At 34.3% G+C, this 25,553-nt stretch overlaps 2 protein-coding genes across 4 annotated transcripts in view; both read left to right on the top strand.

Moving 5' to 3' along the window:
• The window catches only part of LOC130662636 (glomulin-like), a 31,718-nt gene extending 22,911 nt beyond the window's left edge, over positions 1 to 8,807 (top strand). The window contains exons 6-19 of the mRNA XM_057461534.1: positions 1,730 to 1,805; positions 2,044 to 2,098; positions 2,188 to 2,281; positions 2,915 to 2,968; positions 3,041 to 3,071; positions 3,689 to 3,772; positions 3,861 to 3,902; positions 4,630 to 4,703; positions 5,984 to 6,068; positions 6,417 to 6,514; positions 6,967 to 7,030; positions 7,218 to 7,341; positions 7,414 to 7,481; positions 8,471 to 8,807. Of these exons, the coding sequence (XP_057317517.1) occupies positions 1,730 to 1,805; positions 2,044 to 2,098; positions 2,188 to 2,281; positions 2,915 to 2,968; positions 3,041 to 3,071; positions 3,689 to 3,772; positions 3,861 to 3,902; positions 4,630 to 4,703; positions 5,984 to 6,068; positions 6,417 to 6,514; positions 6,967 to 7,030; positions 7,218 to 7,341; positions 7,414 to 7,481; positions 8,471 to 8,596 (1,075 nt within the window). The 3' untranslated portion in view covers positions 8,597 to 8,807. The remainder of the gene's footprint in view (positions 1 to 1,729; positions 1,806 to 2,043; positions 2,099 to 2,187; positions 2,282 to 2,914; positions 2,969 to 3,040; positions 3,072 to 3,688; positions 3,773 to 3,860; positions 3,903 to 4,629; positions 4,704 to 5,983; positions 6,069 to 6,416; positions 6,515 to 6,966; positions 7,031 to 7,217; positions 7,342 to 7,413; positions 7,482 to 8,470) is intronic.
• Positions 8,808 to 9,476: 669 nt separating this feature from the next.
• Positions 9,477 to 20,947, top strand: LOC130662635 (uncharacterized). 3 transcript variants are annotated; one of them, XM_057461533.1, is made up of 23 exons: positions 9,477 to 9,643; positions 10,996 to 11,063; positions 11,337 to 11,420; positions 11,581 to 11,637; positions 11,719 to 11,786; positions 12,164 to 12,237; positions 12,472 to 12,580; positions 12,954 to 12,978; positions 13,082 to 13,139; positions 13,403 to 13,420; positions 13,614 to 13,678; positions 13,795 to 13,879; positions 13,952 to 14,011; positions 14,129 to 14,185; positions 14,683 to 14,716; positions 14,788 to 14,842; positions 14,946 to 15,036; positions 15,429 to 15,482; positions 15,575 to 15,662; positions 15,794 to 15,903; positions 16,495 to 16,728; positions 17,461 to 18,891; positions 19,551 to 20,947. In XM_057461533.1, the coding sequence occupies exons 1-23, from the start codon at positions 9,593 to 9,595 to the stop codon at positions 20,838 to 20,840; spliced, it is 4,266 nt and encodes a 1,421-aa protein (XP_057317516.1). In that variant the 5' UTR covers positions 9,477 to 9,592; the 3' UTR covers positions 20,841 to 20,947. The 3 variants fall into 3 exon arrangements, with proteins under 3 accessions (XP_057317516.1, XP_057317514.1, XP_057317515.1); XM_057461531.1 differs by lacking the exon at positions 9,477 to 9,643 and adding an exon at positions 9,690 to 10,242; XM_057461532.1 differs by lacking the exon at positions 9,477 to 9,643 and having other exon boundaries at positions 9,692 to 11,063.
• Positions 20,948 to 25,553: the final 4,606 nt, after the last annotated feature.

The raw sequence follows: 25,553 nt of genomic DNA, 5'->3' as shown, positions 1-25,553 counted from the left end.
TTGTATTTTTCTTTCATGGTTTGGAACACCATTGTATAAATAACAATAATCGCTGCAGAAGGCAAAACCATGTTGATGATAATAATGTAGTAACGCCAGGTTGATGTTTCATGGTAAATCAACGCAGTATTCTCATTCGTTAGGAATGGTATAGAACTAGTTATAATAATATACATCCAGACAAAAGTAATCGAAATTGTCATCCGTTTCCTTGTTACTTGGTTCTTATAAGATGCCAGCAGCTTAACAGCCAACAAACGGTCTATAGCGATCGTTAATACATGAATGCAAATGCCACAATTGGCTGTGGTGAAGAGTGCTTGTGATAGCACCGACAGTATGTGGTTCGAAATATGCAACTCTCCTATTTGACATGGGATCACAACACATCCTTGAAACAAATGCAGAGAGAGAAGGCTTATTAATAACACTGATGAAGGATTGCTTCGGAGTTTTGAAGAGGTGGTGGTTATCAGCAAACATGCTGTGTTTAATATCACTATGGTAACGGATAAAATAATCATGAGGATGCTGAGAATAATATCTCTGTATAAACCCATGCCAGCATCACTTTCTCACAGTCATTTTTAATAACAGGCGATCAAGTTTGAAGCTGTTCTTTCCTCTTGTGTGACATGTGTTTTTCTTCACTTCAATGTTTTAAAAAACATTGTGCATATAAAATTAAGTTGTCTTCAAAAAACGATCATATTATAAATAGGTTTTTTGGAAATTGAAAAAAGCTTTGCTGCAATGTATAAATAATTAACCTAGTTATATAGTTTCACTTGGGTTTGTTATGGAAAAGTAAAATTTTTCTTAATGAGAAATATCTCCGACAGACACTGTACATCAATATAATGTATTTTTTAAATATTTTTTTTCACGAATTTTTACTTTATTTATTTATAGCATAATAACTTTACTTTTACTTTTAAATTCATAATGAATCTGAAAAAGCTTTAAAATGTTGTGCACAACGTCATTCCATTTCAAATTGATTAACAAATCGCCAGCAACAAGGTCATTAGGTTAACCGTTCTAATGTTATCCACAAAGATATAGCACGTAGTGGATATTTGTTCCAATTTTCTCCGATAAGTAAGGTTAATAACTATACTTCTTACAGCTTACCCACAGTTTGTATACCTTTGCCAAACCACTTCGAATAAAATCAGTTCAATAATTACAATATTTGGTTAGGTAATCAAATCACTGAGAATGTATACCAAGAATTATAGATTATACTATACTCTATGTCAGGGGCTGTAAAATTGGCTGTTTAGTGGGACCTTAAAGCTTGGTCCTCAATAACCTAAAAGTTTCGTGAGTACATGTTGTAACTGAGAGACAGTGTACAATAAGTGTTATAGAGATCTCTCTAATTATTGGGGTGGAGGATTAACCTATATATAGTTGGAGTAATTGGATAGTGATTGAAATTGTGATTTTAGATTTCCATTGAACACATTGCCTTTGATTTATTTCTTTATTTTAACTTCTTTGTCAAAGTTGATTTTTTCTCTTGTGTTCCATGTATACTTGTTCCCCCTATAATTTTAAGACTTTTGTTGAAATTGCCCCCAACACCCCCCTCCCCTTACACACACACACACACCCCTTTCTGCAAAAACAGATTACCTAAAGAACAGTTCCATCCAACATGTTAAAAGCTTATGAGCAAACTGGTTTTTTTTCCTTCGAAGAACAGCTAACATATTTTTTGCAGTCTGTTGTGTTTTTTAGGCATCCTAGTGAAGAAGAATATCCTTTTCAGTTTCCATGGTGACTGGAATAAAATAACGGTAACAACACCTTCGTATGGAATACACAGTATTTAAAGTTTAATTTTTTTCTTAAACTCAATCCCTCTAAGGCGTCACTAGTGCAACCTTATATTTGGACCAAATATTTGGAGTGTTAAGTTTAATTGTTAAATTTCAATAATGACTACTTGACTGTTTGATTGGTTGTACATCACTTTCATTGCAATAAGGCAGGAAGAATTCCCAAAGGGGAAAAATAATTGTTTTTTTTTTATAGATGTGTGTCCATGATTTGATGTCGTTTTCTCAACTGCTTGAACATATAGCGAAAGGTAATCTTAATGAGTAACATACACGGTAATAAGATCAAATAAAATTGATAGCGTCTACATGAATTATGCGTTTGTTGAATTTGTTTTAGAAAATTTGCATCTTGATTCTGTTGGATTTGTGGCATTTCTTCATATCACTTTTGTTCAGTCAATTCAAGTTGATCAATTTCCTGTGGTGTATAGGTTTGTACTGATGCTTCCTTACTTTCTCATAATGAAATATATTCCGAATTATTAATGCGTAAATATCATGTACAGGGTGCTGGTTAAAATGTTGAACCCTTAGCATATCCATTCATAGAAAAATACAGTAATATATATATAAAAATAAACTAAATAATTTCGTTAAGTTTTTTCGTGAATTCTTTTGTTCTTTGTTGTCCGTGGTCAAATTTGCCAATCAAGTATTATTATTTGCTTTTTCTGCGTGCTTTTATCATAAGTATTTTCAGGACATTTTTATTTCGCTAGAATATTTGAGGTTTGGCAACTTTGTTTTTGGTGTTTTACCCTGATCTGTACATGCGCATTAAAAAAAGAATATATCCATTCATCGTAGCTCGCCCTGTCCTAGTTTTGTAAGGTCGCTATTGTCTACGTAACACCGGTTCTAATGGCGGTAATTTTTTTTCTATGTCGCGTGAAAAGTCGTTGAGTCGATCGTCATTAGATGTTTGCGTATAAGAATTTCGTGAGCATTTGAAGTAGCGCCTGTCGTCATTAACGCCCTCTCGTTTTAAAGCAGGCCATAAATGACCTAAAATAAAAAAAATTCCGCAAACGGAACAAGTAAAATAGTGAAAATTTCATGTTTAGATGCGACACTCTGTTTCAACTAGCCTCTCGACATATAGCTGAAACTCTTCGAATGTAAGTATGGATGTTTTTTTTTGAGCAGCAAACTTTACATTGTTATAATGTTTTGATTTGTTTTGTTTTTAGATCTGCAGATGATTCAGTGAGGATGTCTCTGGTGAGTCACTGCTATTAATCTTTTGTCACCCCTCCTTAAAACCCCTCAATTCTCCTCAATTTTAAGATGTCTCCACAAAAATCCTCGAATCTCCGCCAAAAGTAGACGTTAACATTTTTTTTCCTCAAATCTCCTGATTACCTGATCTTCTCAGTTTTTATTTCAGAAAACTACTTGTTTTGTTAAATGTTTTTATCCCCATAATGCAACAAAATGCTACCATGGGTGCAGAAATAATTTGTTTTTTACTCATGGCGTTACCTTAAAAATCAAATGTTCCTAATATATTTTTAATTTCTTTGAAAAAATTGACCTAATCTCCTTCTTTTTTTATATGAAAATACCGTTTTTTTTGTTTTTTTTTAATAAAAGCTCTTATCAAAACTCCTCAAAACCCTTCAAATTTGACTTCACAAAAAGAGTGGCAACCAAATCCTTTCTTCTTACCAATATGAAAAGTAAGTTAACCCAACCAACTCTCTCAAACATTTCATACCTATTTTATAATTTACTCCTTAGTACACTTTTTTCTTTAAGTGTGTTCAAAACACAAACCGGTCACGTAAATTTGAATAGGTGACTCGAATGTTACTAGTAGAAGACTGTTGTATTTTTAGGATTTATTAAATTTTTTATTGAAACCGCTGGAAGATAAAATCTTCTCTCGAGTGGCTGTTGAAACATTTTCAAAAATTGCACTAGTAAGTCGAGTGTTTTATAGCTGTGGAAAAGAAAAACCCTTGGATTGCGTTGCTAAAATAAATTTCATCAACATCTATTTAATTTTAGGGGTTATCAAACGTAATGATATGGTGTCAGCAGGAAAAGTTGGTACGTGTACTTAAATGGGACTGATTTTTGAGAGTATTACTGTTTACTAAATTTAATTTCGCAGGTCAAAAAATTTATCAGTTATGAGTTTTTTGCGATTGATCGCTTGCAAAAAAAAACTTAACCGGTTACAAATTCTCGTAAGATATTCAAATCACTATATAATAATAGCCGTATTTCGTCTGCAATATGGCTGCCAAGATCACTTCGTACTAAAAATGCACGAAATGTGTACGATAAACGCGGAATATAAGGGACTGGCGTATCCATAAATATATATAACCACGGGTTAACGACTTTAGTCTCCTTTATTAATACACGTGTGCTCAAAATGGCTGCGCGCATCTTGATTTCGGGTTCACCGTAGAGTAGATAATTTCCTGACGGGGACCCGCGGATTTTTTACAGGCTAACGGCTACAGTCAAAATAATTGCGCCGTAGCTATATTTCGGACCCCATGCAAAGCATAAAGGTATTTTTTAACCGATATTCATTGACTGAGTTTGGCGTCTATCAAGGAAGGACGTGAGGGTGGTCATTTTTTGTTAAGGAAAGGAAAGCTCCTTGTTTTTACATTATCGATTGTATACCTCTAATGCATTTGCTCGTTACTGTTGTGACATGCTAACAAAGTCAGCGATAAAACTAAACATAAAATAAGTGCGATTAATTGATTACAGTATGATTGATGAAGTGATGAAATATTCTAATGTTTTGATTATTTAGAGACAGAACGCTAAAGAAATTTTCTCTCTATATCTGCTAAAAATACAAACAATAGACAAATATCTGATATTGAGGTAATCATTTTTATTTATTTATTTATTTATTTATTTATTTATTTACTTATTTATTTATTTATTTATTTGATAACTTTTCTTTGTTTCATTTTTATATTTATATTTCAATCTTAGTTGTTTTAAAGGCTTACTTCCCGCGAAAAAACAATTTCTTATGAAAGAGTTGTCTAGGAATTTGAAAAATCTTGATTAAGTCTTACGAATTTAAGGCATCATGAGCTAGCTCTAAGTAAGGCGTCATATTCAACATTTTTACCAAGACATAGTTTAGCCAAAAAACAAAAAATCCATGTTTTAAAGGTAGTTTATGACGTCATAATTTCTCATAAATTAGCGGAATTTACATCTATTATCTCAAAAACTACTAAAGAACCGCTTTTTAAAAAAAGATTCCTAAATAACTTTCAAAGGTCTTTTATATGAAAGCAACTTTCGCAGGGGGTAATCTGTAAGTCAGCCTGTTTAATTTGACTTTGAATGGGCGTGTTTTTAATTTTAGTCTTTCACTTGGGGAAAAAATATAACTATTGTCCCCTTTACTTTGCTTTAGCAACATATGTGCTCGGCTGCATGTATATGTTGGCAATAAAAAATAGCAAATAATAATTAGAATGAATAAAATTTGTTTAGCTATACTAACTTTTTTATATAAGATCAAATTTCATAAGAACACGAGCGTAACATTTTGCCATAAAATAAGAATAATAACAGATCCAGGCTCAAATCATTATTTTCTAAGATTAAGAACATCACGAGTTTTTGCTATGAGAACAATACAGGATTTAAATTCTCTTAGTTACAACTCTCTGTCAACGTTAAGTTATTTGTTGTTGTTGTTTTTTTTTTTGCTTGCGATTGTTTGTTTATTAACCGACAATAACAATAATGTCTTTGTATTGGTGAGATTGCAACCGTGTTTATAAACACACTATTCTTGGGCGTTCTCTAAATAAGAAATTAAACTGAAGTTCGAAGGTTTGAAAAATAAGAACAGCCAGCTTTAAATCAGATTTTACTGCAACGGAAATGCTACGCGAAATAACAGGTGCTTTTTCTAATAATATATACCCTATTAAAGAGAAGCTACTCCGCACATCACTAGCTTCTCTTTAATATGATTACATGGATTTGATTCGCCTGTCTTGATCAGAGGCCATGATCATGGTGAAATATTCTTTGTTGGGGACGAACATACGGATGTTTAATTATAAAAAAATGACCTAAATATATACCCTGTCTTTAATCAAAGAGCTAACCATAAGGCGTGTGTTTATGTTTAGATCTGTGTACGACCAGTCTCAACATGCAGGCTTACGTGGTTATTTGATCAAATTCATCACAACTGCGCTAGTGGAATTTTATGATGTAAGACCGCTTAATGGTTACGAATTCACACGTGTCGTAAGATCTGTGTTGAACTGTACCTGACCAACCTTTTAGTGTGGTATGTTGGTCTTGTAAGAATAGTGGGTGGCAAGCAATGCAACACTTTGGGTAACTTATTGAACAGTGCAACCCAAGATAGCCTATTAGCGCGGGTTTGAAATCAGTTAAATAAAAGCATTGCCCATGCACTGTTTTTTCTCTCTCATTTGGTCAGCAATATAATAAAATGGGTTACGGTTTCGCTTACTAAATAGGTTCAAGGTAATCAATTCCACCTTTTTGTGTACAAAACATTGCATTTGCTACTAAATAAATTTCAATGTTTAGATGAACGAGGATGTATACGTGAAGGATGTCTCGACACTTGCACTCTCGTATACAGAGTTGGTGTTAGGTGAAAGTAACATACTGAACGAATCAGACAGGTATTTTCCTCTGTTTTTTTGTGCAATTACGATATATGTTGTATCGCTTTAATATTTTGTTTATTAGGCATCGTTTACATGAGACCGAATTCGGGCGAAGTTAAATTCCACATTACAATGTAAAGTGCGACTGCGACTTATATATAATGTTTTATCTGGGTTGCATTTCATTTCGGGGTGGTCCATAAAGGATTGAATACCCCGTGGGCAGAAGTGACTCAACATGGTTTGAGTTCACGTCAGATCTTATCTAAGCGTCCTATTTCGTGCCTTAAGTTTTATACAGATAAAATTTAACATAGGTGTGAAGCCTATCATGAAAATACGGATAGCGATGTACCTAAATATTTCTATTATTGTTGTGCCTCGTAGCGTAATAAATTTTATGTTTAATTTTGAAAAGCGTGCTCTAGTGTTCTTCTGCATAATCCTTCTATTTTCTGTTTTACTAGACTTATGGCTGGCCTAAACTTTGTGCGTTTTTGGTTGTTAAAAGATCCTCAAAACGAAAACAAGGTAGCGATGCATTGGTGCTTGTTTAATGACATGTTTTGTCGTAACTAGTTCTTGCGTGTACTTTACGCGAACTTTAACGTCATTCGCGAGAATAAGTACTGGCAAGATTACCTTTCTTCTACTCGCATAAATAAATACGCTGAATACGTATGGGAATATTAATAAAGGAATTTTCTTAAACGCATAGACTGGTGTGTGGAACCTGAAAGATTTGTTGAGAAGAAATTTTCAAGTCATCCGAAAGTGCGCTGATGTTTCAAAGCTGGAATTGGAAAGCGCATTGCAAAATGTTGAAAACACGTCTTGCGAGGGTGACTAATTCTTTTCGTCATATTTTTACGAGTTCCCGCTGAATATAATGACAATACACGGTTTTTGTTTAGAAATGATTGAAGTTGTCATTCCTGGTGGCGAAGCCGTCAAGAATTTTTCACAGAGTCAAAAATATGACGTAAGAATGATTTTTCATAGTTATTTCTTTTCTTTCGCTCACCTATCTGCCTGTTTGTCCATCTGTGTGTTTTACCACTCGCTTTTTCTGTAGGTTTTTTTGTGGATAATTATTGATACGTTCATATATATTGGTTCGTTCGTTGGTTTTTCGTTTATTGTTTTTTTCGTTTATTTTGTTATCGTTCATTCTATTTTGTTATCTATATTATAATACCCGTTATACGTCTGTCCGTCTGTCACGCAAAATGGTACCGAGAGTAGCGACAAGCACGCTATGCAGTTTTAAAAAAACGGGCAAACCTGTGAATTTTCCACGGGCCACCGACTACTAGTTATTTGTTATTTTTGTTTTTGCTCGTTATATATTGTTATCGCTCTTTATAATTTGTTGGCGTTTTCTTATGGCTCGTTATATTTTCTTATCGTTCGTTATATTTTTTTATCGTTCGTTATATTTTTTATCGTTCGTCATATTTCCTTATCGTTCGTTATATTTTTTATCTATCGTCATATTTCCTTATCGTTCGTTATATTTTCTTATCGTTCGTTATATTTTTTCATCGTTCGTCATATTTCCTTATCGTTCGTTATATTTCTTTATCGTTCGTTATGTTTTCTTATCGTTCGTTATGTTTTCTTATCGTTCGTTATATTTTTTATCGTTCGTTATATTTTTTATTGTTCGTTATATTTTTTATCGTTCGTCATATTTCCTTATCGTTCGTTATATTTTCTTATCGTTCGTTATATTTTTTTATCGTTCGTCATATTTCCTTATCGTTCGTTATATTTTCTTAGCGTTCGTTATATTTTTTATCGTTCGTTATATTTTTTATCGTTCGTTATATTTCCTTATCGTTTGTTATATTTTTTATCGTTCGTTGTATTTCGTTATCGTTCTTTATATTTTTTTATCGTTCGTTATATTTCCTTATCGTTCGTTATATTTCGTTATCGTTTGTTTATTTTCTTATCGTTCGTTTTTAGGTTATTCAAGCCGCCTCAGTGTGTTTAGATCTAATGCTTAGCATCGTCGCCGTAATAGACAAGACCCTTACCTGGCACTCTTTTCTATCTGAAAAAGACGAATTAGTGACATCAAGTAAGACTTAATTGAAAACTTTAGCTGTCGAGACCACTATCGTGAGAAATGAAAGCCGGCAGAGGAAGTAACGTAATTTACTTTAAAAACATAAGCAGACAGACATTTATTATTAGGACTTTGTTACCAATAATGTTTTATTAGAAATCAGATCAGATCAATAGCTTTGATTTATATTTGTTAGTCATAATGTGACGTAATATATGTTTTTTGTTCACCATATTTTCACGTGTTTTTTTTTTTAATTGTTATTAAAAGTAAAGTAACACAAGAAATTTAGGCTCTTTGGAAGTTACATAAAATGGGGCGGAAAGTTCACGTTTTGGTGTTCCCGAAGGTGAATTTTCTCCTGCGCCTGTGATCCTATCATTTTCGGTCCTCTTACGTCACTATATCTGGCCCCTTCTGGCCTCTCCACCTGTATTATTCCATCGGCGGCCTTGGAATTTAAAGGGCTGAGATTATATGTGGATAAACTCGAAAGAAAAATAATTTTTTTTTAAATTTTAATTTTAAGCCCACACTTGGCGGGTTATTTTTTTATAAGCATTTTAAACTTTGGTTAAAATGAACCAAAAGACATTGATTATGAGTTCGTTTTGTTGTTTTTCCAGATGAGAACTTCTTTAATCTTCCAGCGGAATGTTTTTAAAGTTGTTTAGGTCCGAGTTGGTTCATTCTAACGTTTACTTTAAAATATGTAAAGAAAATATTATTAATAAAAAAAATATATCTATGAAAACTGACTCTATTATTTTGTTCTTTTATAACTCTCCGAATGAAGCAACAGCGAGGTATTCATACCTTACACAAAATACATGGACGAAAAAATAAAAAAAAGTAATCACGTCTTGAGAATTACTTCTTTTATTATTTATATTTCTTTTCAATTAGTGTATTAAAAAAACGTATTTATCTCATTAACTTGGATAGAACATTTAAAAATGTGATAGCGTTCGTGTATAGCCTGATTCTGGATGAAGTGAGGCGGTGTGTGCCGCTCTGCAATGGCTCGATTCGATGAAATTGCAGGAAAAGTGGAAGAGTTTAGAGTTGAAGTAAGTATTTATAACATGGGTTGGGTTTGTGTCAGACTTATTTTTATCATGACATTCATGGAAATAATTTTTCAATGGAAACCCATAACAACGGGGCGAAATTATTTACTTCGAAGATTTTTTTCCTACACAACCGCACATTTTTCCTTTTACGTGTATCTTCTCCAAGTTGTCTGAACGCGTCAAGTCCACACGTTGATATGTTTATACATTTAAATGACACCAGCGGAGGAGAGTTAAAGTGACTTCCCTAATCACCTATTTTTAAAACATGAAACAAGGAATTGCATAATTAATTTTGTTACTTCGCATATTTAAATAGCTATTTTTTATTCATATTTCATTCGCTATATTTTTTCAAGTAACGCTATATATATTTTTAATGTGTTTTTTTTTTCTCGCACTAAATGTTTTCAACAAGCATGTCTCGAGTAAGGTTTTTTGGTGATGTTGACAATTCTGAAGAGGAGGAGGATAATGATGACATGAGCAGTGTTACAACTAATGTAGGGGGCGTTGCGCCCTCTAACGCCACGAGAAAGAAAGGTAGTGGTATCTCGGTTGAGCTACCTGTGTCAGCGCACGAGTTACTGCTTAAGGTAACACAAATCTTTCACTGCGTTATGCCTGTAGTATATATATTTTTTAACCAAGAATCAAGAAATCTGGTTCTACCTGGTTGTTCTTATTTTTAGCCTTTATTGCTCTTGCTTTGTTCTCATATATTACGAGGATCTTTATATATTTTACGTAACGTTGAAAATATTCACGATGCAAAGTCTAAGTATACCAGGTTCTTAAAATCACAACCACTTTACTAAAAGCTTTTCACTTGAAATAAAACGTAAAAAGAAAAAATCAGTAAATTTTAGATTATTTTTGTGTACACGTGTTGTTATAAGAAACTTGAGGCTCAAATCTTATCGACTGTTAACTCGCAAAATTATTGGAAGAAAAAGCAAATTTACTTTTTCAGAACGCAGTTCTAGGGTTTAAAATGCTTATTTAGATCAAGGTTTATTGGTTAAGATTTTCAGGGGTTAGAAAAACATACAGGCTGATCCAAAAACATTTATTTTTTAAAAAAACGTGTATGTTGGACCTTTCCTCTAAGATTAGACATCCTTTGATTACAATCCAATTGTTATGAGAGACTTTGGACTTATTAGCTAAATTAAATTTTTGCAAGAACTTGAAGAGAATCTTCTGGAGAATTTTTGTAATGGTAACCTATTCTAAAATACAACAAAAAGCATAGTTGAATGAAAAGAACTCTTAAAGGCTTTGTAATGTTTTTGAGTACAAGAACGAGTGCAAAATGGGTTATATCAACTGTGTTCCAAATATTTCAGGTAGCAAGTATATTAGACAGCGAAGAGGATCGTGCACAATTATTCAATGCTTTACGGTTATACCACGAGTAAGTAATTTTTAATCATCCACAAATCTAAGTTAGTTTCTTTGACCTGTAAAAAATCTTTTTTGTAAGGAACAAATTCAGATAAAACTGAAGCCATATCTCGGGATATATACAACGACTTATTAATTCGCCTACACCGAGTTATTGATAACAACTAGAGGTTTCCTAGTCTTCCAACTTCCAAATACCATATATTTATTACCCCGCAGTTCTATACCTGACGTTGGATGTTGCTTATAACAAAGTGTATGTTCATTGTTTTCGCTTTTGTAGATCTCGTAAAATAAAGAAACTCGTTCGCGAGTTGAAAATTGTTCTCAACACGGAAAAAAAGTATCCTTTATTTAAAGTCATCAGGTATATAATATATTTGGTTGTCCTTAAAATTTTGCGATTTTAAGAACGAAACAAATAAAACTGGTTGTACGAACAGACGGAGATTTACTCTGTGAGATGTGATGAACGGAATTTTTGTGAAAGTTTATAAAACCAGCCAAATAAATTTTTGCTTCTTCAGGGCGTTACTACCAAGCCATCATGTAGCATTGTATGATAAACTTACAACAGTCAGCAAGTAAGACATTTCTTTCCGACTCTCCTTAGTATATTCTTTTTTGCAATGTCATATTGGTTATACTTTCATTGAATTCTATAGGAATGGTGAACGTTTAATTCGCATCCAAAGGACTGGAAGCGGTTCTATGGGTTTCACATTCAGAGGAGGTGAGCATCCATTTTTCAAATCCTTGTCTCCAGGGCTTGTTGTCTCGTGTCAAATTCGCTAGTGCTTACTTTCCTTCAACTCCGGCCACAAGGAGTCCTGGGGACGAGGTTGCTATTTTAAACCATTATTAGTGTAATTATTAATGTGGAACCAATGAGTTGACGCAACTTATACATATATGAAAAATCAAAACAAAACATTGGAGATGCACAAAACGTAAATAAACCTCTTCCTTATTTAAGCAACCTCGTTTCCAGGGTTCCTTACCATCCCAATGCTAAAAATACAAGACCATTTTTTGGTTTTATTTTATTCTCTGTTCTTAAAATTCTGTTCTGGAAATGAGATTAGTATTGGTTGATTTATTGTTACTTAGGTATAGAGCATGGTATTGGCTTTTATGTGACGTCGGTTAGAGAGGATTCTCCAGCACATAAAGCTGGTCTCAGAGTTAGTTGTTTATTCTCTTCCTAAATCTTTAAAAAAAGTGAAATCATTTTGGTCAACTTTTTGCCGTTCTGCGTTATATGAAGATTTTGCTAAGAACGTCTAACTTATCTCAAAGTACTTCTTAGATAAATCGAAGCCTCCTGCGTTATTAGCATGTTTCAAATATAGGAACTATTCATAGCATTAATTTACATATTTATATCTCTTAGTAAAATTCTATTTTTTTGGTTAAAGGTATCAGATCAAATTCGGAAGATTAACGGACTTCCCTTACATGAGTCTATTCACGAAGAAGTGTTGTCCATCTTTAGAAATAAATCATCCGTTACATTGTTAGTCAAAAGTAAGATGTTTGTAGCATACTAGCTTTATGTCCTGTGGAAAATTATATTTCAACTTTTTAGTTAAAACGCAATAAAAAGACAGAGTTGACGCATACAAATAAATTCATGGCGCTATACCTAAAGCATTAAAAAGGTTCAAAACTCAGAAAATTTTAAAGGATTCCGGTTTTAATAAAGACGGAACTCAAATAAATTTGTATAAAGTCACTGTTGAAATTCCAACGAGAGTCATAGTGTAAAAGGAATAATGTGTTCCCTGTCACTGTGTTCCCCAAGAACATTATTTTACATCAAAATTATTTTGTTCTTGTATAAAGCTTACTAAAGAACTAACTAATTTTTTTGTTTTTTAAAACATACATTTTCTTCTAGACATTGGACGAATCCCAAGCAAAATGTAAGTTAGGCTAAGTATTCTTTGATTTTGAACTTATAAAATTTTCCCTGCGTTAAGCAAATGAAATGTGTTTAGCTCATCTATCGAATATTCTTCTGTTTAGAAATAACGAAATCGTTTGGAGCGTTATAAGTGATACAACAGAACCGGTTGTACAACCAGTAAGTGTAAACAAAGAATTGGATGGATTTTTTCTATTGGCCTTAGCTAGTGGGGTTTTTGAGATTTTCACCTCCTAGATTGAGTAAAAACGCAGTCTCTCTCACACAAGTTTTTCTCCATATTAATTGTGATTGATAAAATGTTTTTAGGGGACCGTCCCCTCCGAATTCCTGGGGAGCTACGGCCATGAATTAACAAGGTAAAATCAAACAACATCTTTTCTGCTTGCAGTCACTACAATTTATAAATTCTTTTTTTTCAGGATGTTACAGAAGAAAATGTGAGTTTTATAATTTTTACAGCAGTTAAAAAAACACGAAAAACTGGCCAATCCTCAACCTCGTCCTTAAGGTCTTGTGACCCCTGAGCCGTTATTTCGCCGCTATCAACTTCATCAACAAGGGAAAATGCCCTGGGACCGAGGTTGGCTAATTCTTTAATGTTGATAAATAAATTATTATACGTTGTTTTAGGACAAACAAGAAGAAAAAGATCGTTTGTTAGCATTTAAGGTTGGGAAGGATGGCCTTGGATGCAGGTAGTTTTTCCTCCTAAAATTCGAGATAACGTGTGAATAATTTGACACACACACATACCCAGTTAAAGATTTCACATACCCAGTTAAAAGTTACAAATTTGATTGGGAATTTTTAGCATCCGAAGCGGAATTAAAGGACACAGAGGAATTTACGTTGTGGCTGTTGAGAAGAACACTTTAGCTGAGCAAGTTGGTTTAAAGGTATCTATTTTCGTGCAGTGTTTACTCAAAAACACTAAATACGTCGTCGTTTATTTTTAAATTTGAATTTAGATTGGAGATCAAATCCTTGATACGAATGGAAAAGATTTTGTTTACATCTCTCACCTTGAGGTTAGCTCACACATTTTCTCTCTATTTAACCCTCATCACCAAAATCAAGGCTCGCATATGTGTAGAAGTGGTTGCGGGTTATTTATCCCTATTAAATGGTCTGTATTTATTTTACAGGCTGTTGAATTTTTGCGTGACAAGGTTCAACTCACCATGATTGTAAGACACAGTACGGTGAGTAAATAAATTCGACATGTCCACAGATTTTTAGTCATTTTACTCCATCCTTAGAGTAACTTTGCTGTTTTTTTACGTCAGGGTTTTCTCTTTGATCGTGCGTATGTATGGTCAAAGAGAGAAACCTTAGCAGCAGTCATTGTTATGTAACGTCACAGCAATTGACGTCATGCTAGCAGGTTTTTGAATGAGTGAGTGAGTGAATAAATGAATGAATGAATGAATGAATAAATGAATGAATGAATTAATCAACGAATGAATAAATAAATGAATGAATGAATCAAGGAATGAATAAATAAATGAATGAATGAATCAACGAATGAATAAATAAATGAATGAATGAATGAAAAAATGAATGAACGAGTGAATGAATGGATGAGTGAATGCATAAATGAATGAGCGAATGAATGAATAAATGAATGAATAAATAAATTGATGGATGAATGAATGAATCAACGAATGAATAAAGTGTTTAATTTACTTATAATTTTTAGGAAGTTAAAAGAATTATCGAAGATTCTGAGAAAGGTATGAATATTACTTTGAGGTTACTAATATTTCAAACTGTTGTATTGAGTGACAATATATTTGTGATATAGAGGTGATCGAGGTAAAAGAAGAACCGCTGATCAAGAAAGTCAGGTTCGGAGACGAGTAAGTCTTCTTTCTTGTTTTTAAAACTATTTATTTCCAATTCTGTTTTCACTAACTACTTACTGTACATGGTATAAGCATATCCTTGTTGTTTTTGTAACAGGGAAAAGGTGGAATACATAGATATTGAGCCATATGAAATTAAAGACGAAGAAGACGAAGATGTTGTTCTTCCAAACGAAAGCAACTTTGATGTGAGTTTCAGGGATATTGAGAACACCAGGAACTCTTTTGTAGTCGGTTAAAGCAGTAAATATTTTTTTGGGAAGACAATTATTACATTTCGAAAATTCTCTACCGTTTGGAATTTTTTCTAATATGCTATTATTAGCTAGTTTTAAGAGGGATATGCTCGATGTCAATCAATAAAATCAATTGTAGTCAGACATCTGAACAAAGATTTCGTTACAGTATGAAACGCATGTGCCTATATAGTCAGTAAGTAAGTAACAGTAAGTTTTATATCCTTGGGAATTCCATCCAATGATAAATATATCACACATGGCGTAATACGCACAGAAATTTTGTAACCATAGCAACCATCGTGGTTACATATAGGAACTGAGCCGTATCTACTTTGCTTTAGTATCCTGAAGAGATTTTAGAAGGTAGAGAAGTACACTATGTTTCCATTCCAAAGGTACGATAAATTTTCTCTTTTAAACAGTTTTGAACGTCGTTCTATAATTCCCCTCAGTTTTTTTTCTACAGTTGTAACCTTTGTACGTTTAGAAAGGACCGCTTGCTTTCAACATTGAACAGAAGGGCGATAAAATTCTTGTAAAGTCGATAGCTCGTCGCGGGGCAATAGCTGAACATGGTATTAAACTATTCTAGATTGTATATTTCATTGAGTCTGTTCCTTCATTTACCATTCTTGTGTTCACTTCCAATCCATTTATTACCAACTGCATAACTGGATGTTGTTTAACTATCGATGTTTCTTATTAGGTTTTATTCGAGTTGGTGATTGGTTATTGAATGTGGAGGGTACAGAACTGATCGACGTCACAGAAGCACAGGCTAATGCGAGTATTGTGAAAGCTTTCAGTGACTGGTCGGTATGTTGTTGTTTGTTTACGCTTGTTTGTTTGTTTGTTTGCGTATATTTGTTTATGTTTGTTCGTTTTTTTATGCTTGCCTGTTTGTTTGTTTTGTTTCCTTTCTTATTTTAACATTTTGAGACACTTGAATAGGCTGTTACTTTTTACAATCAGCAACTTGCAAGAAAGTTGCTTGAAAGGAATAAGAATTTTATATTACCATTGAGCTTACTGAATGGTCAATTTTTTTGCTTTTTTAAATTTGATTTGGGCAGTCCAATTGCCCGCAATGAGAATAATCTCTTAAGCTAATATCCATACATAGATCAGATCGTAACAACACGGGACAGCAAGTAAAAATATTGCAATCCTATTGGTTATGATGCAAATTTTTGCTTCTGTGTTTTGTTTTATTTCTCTTGTTTTAAAACTCTTCGTCCTCCACTGCAGAAAAAGTTGAAAAAGGATTTTAACTTTCGCTTTGAATCAGAAATTGTAAATCTATCATCCAAATAACTTTCGGGATTCATTTTATTCTTTTCCATTTCATGCTCTTTCTATTTCCATTAACCAAAATATTGATACATTGAGTGCGTTTTTTTTATTTAGAAATACATCGAGTTTATTGTTGCTTGCCCACCTGGAAGAATTCCAAGCAGACTTCCCACTAAAGAGGAGACTTCCCAGACAGTCAAAGAGAAGACTTACTTTTTATCTGCTAAATTGTTAAACCAGCATCGAAAGATGTCAATGGGAGGTGTGCGTGGCGCTGTTGAATCGTTTGAGTTGCAAAGTGATATTGTTAGTAAGTCACGTAAGAAGAGGAGGGACAGTATTGAGAAGGTATGTGTGTCCACGGTATGGCTGTTTTAGCAATGTTGTACCGACGTAATTAGTAGTGGAAAACGTTCTGAAATCATAAATCAAATCTTGGAGGTAGAAATGAGAAGGAAATTGAACTCATCTTCGTGCGCATTAAAATTCTATTCAAATTGCTATTGTTTTGTCATCCCTTTGATATTTATGCGCGTTGTGCAGTTCACTGGATTTTAACAAAAACACATTACGTAACTTTTCAGCACGCTGTTTTTTTATATATAAAAAACGTGATTTTTTGGCAAAGCACTTTAAAATGAACTAATGAACCAATGAAATTTACTCAAAGCTGAGACGCGCCAGAATTTAAAAGACAACATGAATAGATTTGCAACTGATCGCATCACGAATGATTTTAATAGAAACAAAAGAGTTCAATCTCCATTTTAATTTCTATCTCCATGATCAAATATAACATCTCTTCTTGTCACCTTTCATGTGGCAAGTTAACGACATGCCCTATGGTGCATGTTGGGTAATTAAAAGTGCTTTGATTTAGGAGATTTTGGAAACTAACACCTCTAGATTACCGAGAAGTGCATTGAAATTGCACTGGATTAATTTTAAAGGAAATGGAGCTAAATTTCTCCTCTACCCTTGCTTCCCAAGCCGCTGCTATACATATTTTTTTTAATATCTATAGACTACAAGAAGTAGACAGTGATAAAGGAATGGTAGCTTCCCTTATTTATTTATTAGATTCAACTATCACAAACCGAGACTGATGACAGTGGAAACAATTCTTCGTCGTCACAAAAAACACACAAGCAGATTTTTTCAAAATACACTTCAGCTGCTCCGAAGAAACAAGCTATATTAGAAGGGGGTACCATTAAAAGGAAGGCATCCGTTGTATCTGTAAACACGTTTCTTCGAAATGATGCAAATATTGATTCTGATGGAGAAGCTGCTGTAGAGGCCAGTAAAAAAGCTTCAACAAATGGGAGCAGCAGTATTCTAAAGCCTGTGGAAGGTCGTCTGGAAAATGTTGATAAAGATAGGTTAATTATTAACAGCGACGACGACCGACTAAATGATGGCAACGAACCCCGAAGTGGGAGAGCAAGCTGTATCTCTCCTTTGGTTACAAAAAAGTTACAGAATACTAATAGCAGCGAGGGTGTTGTTAATGCTTCAGAAATTCAACGAGAAGATATATCAAAAGGACATTCGTATGGCGGTATTGGATACCTCACGAAGGATTTTCAGCCATCAAGTCGTTCATCAGCACTGCTCGATACAAAAAATGCACCGGAACATGTGAAAGGAGATTATGGAACGAAAGATTTCGATACAACTCTCACTCTTTCTGAAGTAAATAAATCTCTTTCAAATTCCTTCTCCATACAGCGGTCTAAAAGAATACATCGTCATACTGAGCGAGGCAGCGTGTTAAACAACGGTCTGTTTGAGCACGGAAATTCAGCTGAAGCAAAAGAAATTATACCTAGTTCAACAGATGGTTCATTGTACGAAACTAATGCTGACGTCAATGCGATGAAATCAATGTTTGAAAAAGCGCCTACGGATGAGGGTCATTATAATATACAGGAAGGTTCAGTGAAACGAAAAAAAGATGTGCAATTATCGAGTTTAAAAGATCATTCATTTTACGAAACTAACGCTGATGTCAATGCGATGAAATCCATGTTTGATAAAGCACCTGAGAAGGAGGATTTTTACAAAAGGAACAAAGGTGATATCAATCATTCAAAGGCAGACAGTGGTTCAAGTGAGAATAATAAGTTTGGTGAAAGGAACGAACTAGTGTTGCCAGATCTGTTTTATACACCACCCGCTGATGATGAAGCATCGTCTCAAAGAGATTCAGCTCGATCTGCTAAAGACATATGCATAAATTCACAGCAGCAATTTGAAGAGTCTAAAGCTCAAGAGGATGAAATAGTACCCGTAACATTAAATGACGTTGAGAACGTTAATAACAAAGAATTTTTCACTAATAATGTTAGCAGTTTTGACGACAATCGGCCGACAGAGGAAACATCAAAGCGACGCTCGTTGTTAATATCACAATCAAGTGCTGATGTTCCGGTCCAAGTGCATATGGCGCAAGTACTGGCTCCTGCGGTTTCAGATTATCGGCGGAAGAAAATACAAGCGGACGAAAAGGTAATACCAATTATTTAAATAGGTAGAATCCGTTGACATTATGCCGTACTCTTTCGCTACTTTAAAGTAAATATGAAAGCTAACCGAAACATGGCTCGTATTTAATCCATTTAATGTACCACACACACAAAATTTGCTACTTGAAAGTTACGTTAATAATGCTTTAAGTGTGTGTGGCCTAGAAGAATAGGTCTCTCTCTTTCTATTTTATTTATTGCTGTTTGCCTTAATTATTTTTTCTCTCTTGGCCACACCTTTCAAAATGTTCTTAATATCCTAAAATGTCGACCAATAATATTGATTTCTTCTAAAAATCTCCTAAAATTGTTTGTCCAGATGCATTTTTCTTTTACGTTTTGAAAAAATAATATCAACCAGTATGTATAGTTGAAATGGTTTGACTACTAGTCGTTGATTTCCTCCTGAAACTTTGTCAACAAATTCAGATTCTATGCATTGTTTAGTGTTCTTTCCTAAAGTTTGACCCTTGAACCTCCTAAATTCTCATATAATCTCCCCAAAATCCTCTGCATTTAGAAATCTGTCGCCGCCCTGTCTGGGCGTAGCGTTTATTTAAAGGCAGCATTTGTGGATTTGTGAAAAAGACAGCTTTTAAAAAAGGATGTTTGAAGACAATGTCTTTGTATTTATATATTTAGAATGGAAAAGAGAGTATTATTGTAAATACATCTACTGTTGACAGATCACCGTACCAAACTTCTTCACCTGATGTCGTGTTAGGTGCAGGTCGGTTAAAAGACCTTCGAAACTCCTACGAAAGTAGTTTTGTTAAAAGCGATGAAAATAAAGCTCACAACAGCGGTAATGATCGTTTTCAAGTGACGAAGAACGGTCAGTTAGATCATAACAAAAGCTCTGACACTAACGAGCTAACTATATCTCGTGGGTCCAATAATTTGTTTTTACCGTCACCGTACCGAAGAGCACGTCCAGTGCACGATATGATTGCAGCGCCGATAGCTGATGTAAACAAAGAAAATCTGGGTGAAGTTACACGAGCCAATTCTAAGACACTGTCTAATGGGGAGAGCAATTGGATTTCCAAAAAACCTCTAACTCATGAGGAGATTATGAACATCGGCAAAAATGATAAAGAGGAATTGGTGACGTCATTTGAAAGGCAAGATGATCGACGCCCAGTATCTTACCCTTCTCACGCCCATAAAGAAGCAACAAATAACCGCCCATCTTCATTTCCTGCCGCCCTAAATACAAGTAATTTTTTTCAACAAACGAGCGTGACTTCTCCAAATGATTCAGAAGTAAAATCAATTCTTACAAAAGGGCGCAAAGGCAGCCCGAAGAAGGTACAATTCAGTAATTTTGTTACTTTTAGAACAACGGACATATTAAAACCACCTGTAAATAACCCAGTCTATACTTCAGAAGAGGAAGATGAAGGTAGTATAATGCTGCCGACACATAGCGTTAACGCCCACACGCAGAAAGAAATTGACGATATTGTTAACGTCATCAACAGTTCTTCTCCGAGTATTTCGTCTTATTCTTATGTCAACTCTACGGTACCGAATAACTATCAAACCACTGATTCAAGTATAGAATCCAGTGACTACGTCATTAGCGGCGATATTTATCGTGCTAGCCCTCGACATTTAACAGACAGTTTTAACGAATCCGGAAAAGGAAAGAAGTCAACAAGTAAAGGGTTTCTTCAGAAGGCAAAAAACAAACTAGCGTCAAAGTCAACTAAGAAGCAATCTGTTGATCAACCTCTTTCAGATGACACAATAGGTTTTACTAAAACTGTTACGCAACCTCCTTTAAGCTTTAATTTCATTGGACAAAGATCAGCCATGTTAAATAAACAAGTGGATTTACTTTCTGCGGAGAGAAGTCCGCGCCGCGATAATCGCATACGAAAACGACAAGCGGGAAATATTGCTGACGTCGATATTTTAGTATCGTAAAAAAAAAGAGAATTGAAGAACTGATTTGAGTTTCTTGTACATTTGTATATATTATTATATTTGATTTACTCTACATGGTGTTAAAAAGATATACAAGTCAACTTTCATACAAATTTAATATTTATGATTTAAAATTGTTATGAGAGCCAACTTACTGCTTCGCGGTGAAAATATTGGAGAATGTAGGTACGGTACAAACTTGTATTCAGCCTTTTTGAAACAAATGGCAAAACAGACGTGATTACCACAGGCATTAATAACAAAAAAGCAGGGTAATGGGATAAGTATACACAATATACTGGGTAAGATTTTAAAAGAACCAAACTTTTCTAAAACTCCAGCATCTTTTAGGTTAGTTTGGTTCCCAAATTAGGCAACGTCTAAATAGTCTTTTAAAAAAACAAGAATGGAAAAACCACCAAAAGGATTGAATCGTTTAACCTGATATATTTCTCGGGACGAAAATCCTAAAATTATAAGTAAAATTTGACAAAAATAATGATTTCCGTGTTGCGTGTATCAAAAGGAAATCATCGTTATATTCACCTCCTGTCAAAGTCAACTTAGCATGGCAAAATTACACCCATTCTATTATAAAAATATGGTTTAATAGTATATTAGGTTGGGATTTCAGGTTAAAAAAATAGAATAGCAGAGAAATAAGAATAATGACCAGCCTGATGTTAGAATTTTGATATTCTTGTAGAGAAAAGCGTGAAATGTTATAGAAATTAGAGGGTTATGTTAAAAATTTTGCAAAAAAGACTGTTTAGAACCTAAACACGACGAATTATGTATTATAAGAGGAATATTTTTAAGGATTAAGGACGATGGGGCTAAAGTTCGAAAATCGTCTTTACGTATGCCATTAATTACATCAATGTGCGCATATAGTTGATACACATATATTGATCGTCTTATCAAGCGAAATAACGATTCCACGTCTAAGCTGGCTGTGTAGTCATCAACGAATGGAAAGTAATTCTTGGCAGTGAATTGGTAGTAAAGGGTTTCAACATTTCAACAAAAGGGATATTTATATGTAGGAACACCAATTGCAGAGATGATTGTTCTGAAAGTAGGCGATCATACTGTTGACTTCTGTGCACTTTTGTTAAGACATACATCGTCTCAGGTGTCGATCCGGTTGGTGATAAATTGTTACATGTGGAGAAAGATATCGACTTGTCAAATAATGTCTTAAGTGTCTCTACTTTTTCTTCTGACTTTCCTTCCAGTTGGTATGTCAACTTTTTCAATCTTTTCTGAATCGAACTCTGCATTTTCTTAATATATTCATCTTTATTGACAATGAAAACAGACTTGACCTCGTCAGAGCTATGACAATGTAAGTTGGCGATGTTTTTAAAGCATTCAAGTGATCCATTGATAAATTCTGTTTCTTTTTATGGCCACAATTGTTGTAGGTGGAGTACGTCTCTTATACTAACTTTACCAATTTCACATTTTTTTATTTTTTTTGATACCATCTCTGTACAACAATTATGGCCTGAGCAAGTCAGGCTAGTTTAACTCTTTGAGTATTATCGAGAAATTAAGACATTTGCTAAGGAGTGGCTTTTCATTTTTTGTGAGATTTTGAAAAGTATATTTGAATATTACTTTCCCAGGGTTGTGTTTGTTTGGAAAATGCCATTTAACTTTTTGTTGTGAATTAGGCGTTGTTGATGTATCCGTTTATAGTTTCGAAAGTAACAAAAAAACGCAAATGTGTGTCAAGTCAAAAAAGCTGATAAAGTCACTTAAAATTTACTCAAAATAATTTTTAGTTTTGTAAACTCATTTTAAACGACTCATTTTAAATGGCTGATATTACTTTTTTTGGACAATATTTCTTTTTTTAGTAGTTTCACTTGGTATGCGTTTTGATTGCGTAAAATTGAAATCAATTTTTGTTTTTTCGATGTTTTAAGCTTACGAACGTTCTACCCCGCTCTCTTTGGTTCGAATTTACAGTAATTTCAATATAGTTGATAGGGACTGAGAAAATACTACTATAAACAAATGATTAAATGGTATTTATAATCGATGGCGGGAATATGAAACCTCCGCCTCGCAGCACAATTGTAAACTGGATTCTTGATTCCTGGAAGGAGCTGCTAGCTGAATTAATACGTAAATCGTTTAAAACGTGTGCCTTAACATCGGCTAGTGATGGGAGGGAGGATAAAGAGACACATTGTTTCAAAAAGCATCAACCCCATCAGGCTGGTCCTGCAATTCTCAATGAACAAATACAACTGGTAAACGAGACGGAGGACAACCCATTTAACTCAGATGCCGAAGAAATGATTGATGCAGCTCCCTTAGAGACGATCGTAGACGAGGACGAAGAAGGCGATAGTGATATTGAGATCGATTAGTGTTTGTTTTTATTATACTTTTAGAAAAATATGTTGTGTTAAAATTGTTGTTTTTATTTTTTAGCACACTAGATTTTTGCATAATTTTATGAGCCCCCATCCCATTTAACTCCCCTCCCGAATAAGCCCCCTCCACTAAAACCCATTTTGACAAATAATCCCCCGGGGGCTTAATCGATCATTTACGGCGAATTTTACTGACACATTTCATATTCGCCACGTCTTACCAGGTTTCTGATTCTTACCCGATTAAAAATGGCAGCGTGGATGCGGTCCACCTTAATTCAGAAAAACATCGAGTAAAATTAGGTTTAATATAGTTTATGCGAATAAATTATTTTCAGCATAATCACAATTAAGCGGGGTTTCCATTCAGCCATCTGTGTGCAGGCGTAGCGGACGGAGCGAAGTTGGCAGACAAAATCATATCATTTCCATTGTACGCGCTTATAAAAAGCACGCATAAAAAGCGCGCATAAAACTAGAATGTCAACAAAGATAGCAAGAGTTAACAAGTTACTAATTTTGCAAGCAAACCTACTGTTAATGTTGTTGCACCGGCTCAGAAACAAAAGAAAGATAACAGAAGAAAAAAGCGATTTTGGGTGCGACAAATTTTTAAAGACAGATAAGAAAGTGTGAATTCGAGCCTTTAGTTCGAGATCTATATTTGTTTGACAACGATTATTTTTACAGAAATTTCAGAATGTGTCCAGAGAAATTTAAACTCTTGCTATCCTGGGTAGCTCCATTCATTTTTAAATCAGGGACCAGGCGTCCCACGACTACGCCTGCTGTACATCTCTGCATCACTTTGCGCTATTTGGCAACTGAAGACTCTGAATATACAATTGCATCAAGCTACCGGGTCAGCCCAACAACAGTATGCCGTATCATACGAGAGACCACACTAGTTATTTGGAAAGTGTTGGTAGTAGGAACTATATGAGAGTACCAAATACTAAACAAGAATGGTTGAAAATCACTAATGATTTTATTGATCTTTGGAATTTTCCACATTGTCCTGGTGCGATTGATGGCAAACATATAGTAATTCAATACTAATAGTACCGGTTCCTTTTACTTTAATTATAAGAAAACGTTTAGTATTGTGATGCTATTTTGTTTTTTCCCCAACTGCAGCTGTTTTCTCTCCCTCACATTGTTTATCATTTATATTTTGCTCAATCATCAAAAATAACAAATTTTGATTGGCTCAAAAAAGCAAGTGGAAAAAAAAAAGTTGAAAATTTTCAACTTTCTGGCGGACAAAACTTCGGCATTCTTTCACTCAGTTTTAGTGATATTTCTGTATGATTCTTACGTCACAACGTATTTTTTCCGCCCGCCTGTACAAGATTGCTGAATGGAATCCCGGCTTTACACTCTCCACAAAAGAAGAACCCCCCGCGGTGAATTAATCTAAACGTTCCAAAAATTTTACAGATCACTTCCATCAAAATGTGTCCTTGTTTTTTACTTTAAAATCTAAAATTAAATCTTCGTTTACATGCGCATATTTCCAATATTAGTACTTAAATGAAGAAATCATCGATCGTTCTTGACCCCGTTTTTGATATGAAGATAAAACGCGTACGCGCTTCATCTTCACATCAAAAAACGCTATAGGCTCTGGGTTCGTGGTTGAGCAGCGGGCCATGCTTCCATTTGTCGCACATTTAGCGTATAACATATAGCTTTTACTTATTTATTATTTAGATAAGAGAGATATTTCCCGATAACCGGCGTTTTCCTTTGTCTTATTGCGTAAAATGAATTCCGGGAAAACATGTGATTTATTTCGACGATGGTGGTGCGGTGGGGCAGTACCCTATTTTTCGTTAAAGTCACCCTCGACCCAGGTTTTCTCCCGTCGTCTCTCATATATCAAAGGCGAAAAACCTCCGTGATACAATATATTAATGACAAATGTTTACACTAACGCCGGCTTTCCACAAGGCAGATCAAGAACGCGCAACAGGCAATGTTATAGTAACAATAGCCGCCCTGCTTTCCACCCCACCCCTGTTCCTTTACAATTTCAGCATCAAAATAAACTTTTGAAATGAATAAGAAATAAATTTTGTAGAATGGAGCTTTGGACTTTTAAAGTTTGGACACAGAAAATAATAAAGTTAAATGTATACAAGTATAAAAAAAGAACTTAGATAAGAAAAGGGTGTTCTTCTCTGGGCAATCTTTCGCTTTTTGAACAAAAGCATGTCAGAAAATCAAGTTTTTATGATTTAAATCAAAAATGGAAAACATTTTCTAGCCTTCGTGAATCACACAGCTCTGCTCACCTCCGAAACCGCCAAATGAGAAACCG

Source organism: Hydractinia symbiolongicarpus, chromosome 10, assembly GCF_029227915.1.
Source record: "Hydractinia symbiolongicarpus strain clone_291-10 chromosome 10, HSymV2.1, whole genome shotgun sequence".
Classification (NCBI taxonomy): Eukaryota; Metazoa; Cnidaria; class Hydrozoa; order Anthoathecata; family Hydractiniidae; genus Hydractinia; species Hydractinia symbiolongicarpus.
Note: the sequence above shows the minus strand (reverse complement) of the source record. Positions and strands in the feature narration are given on the sequence as shown.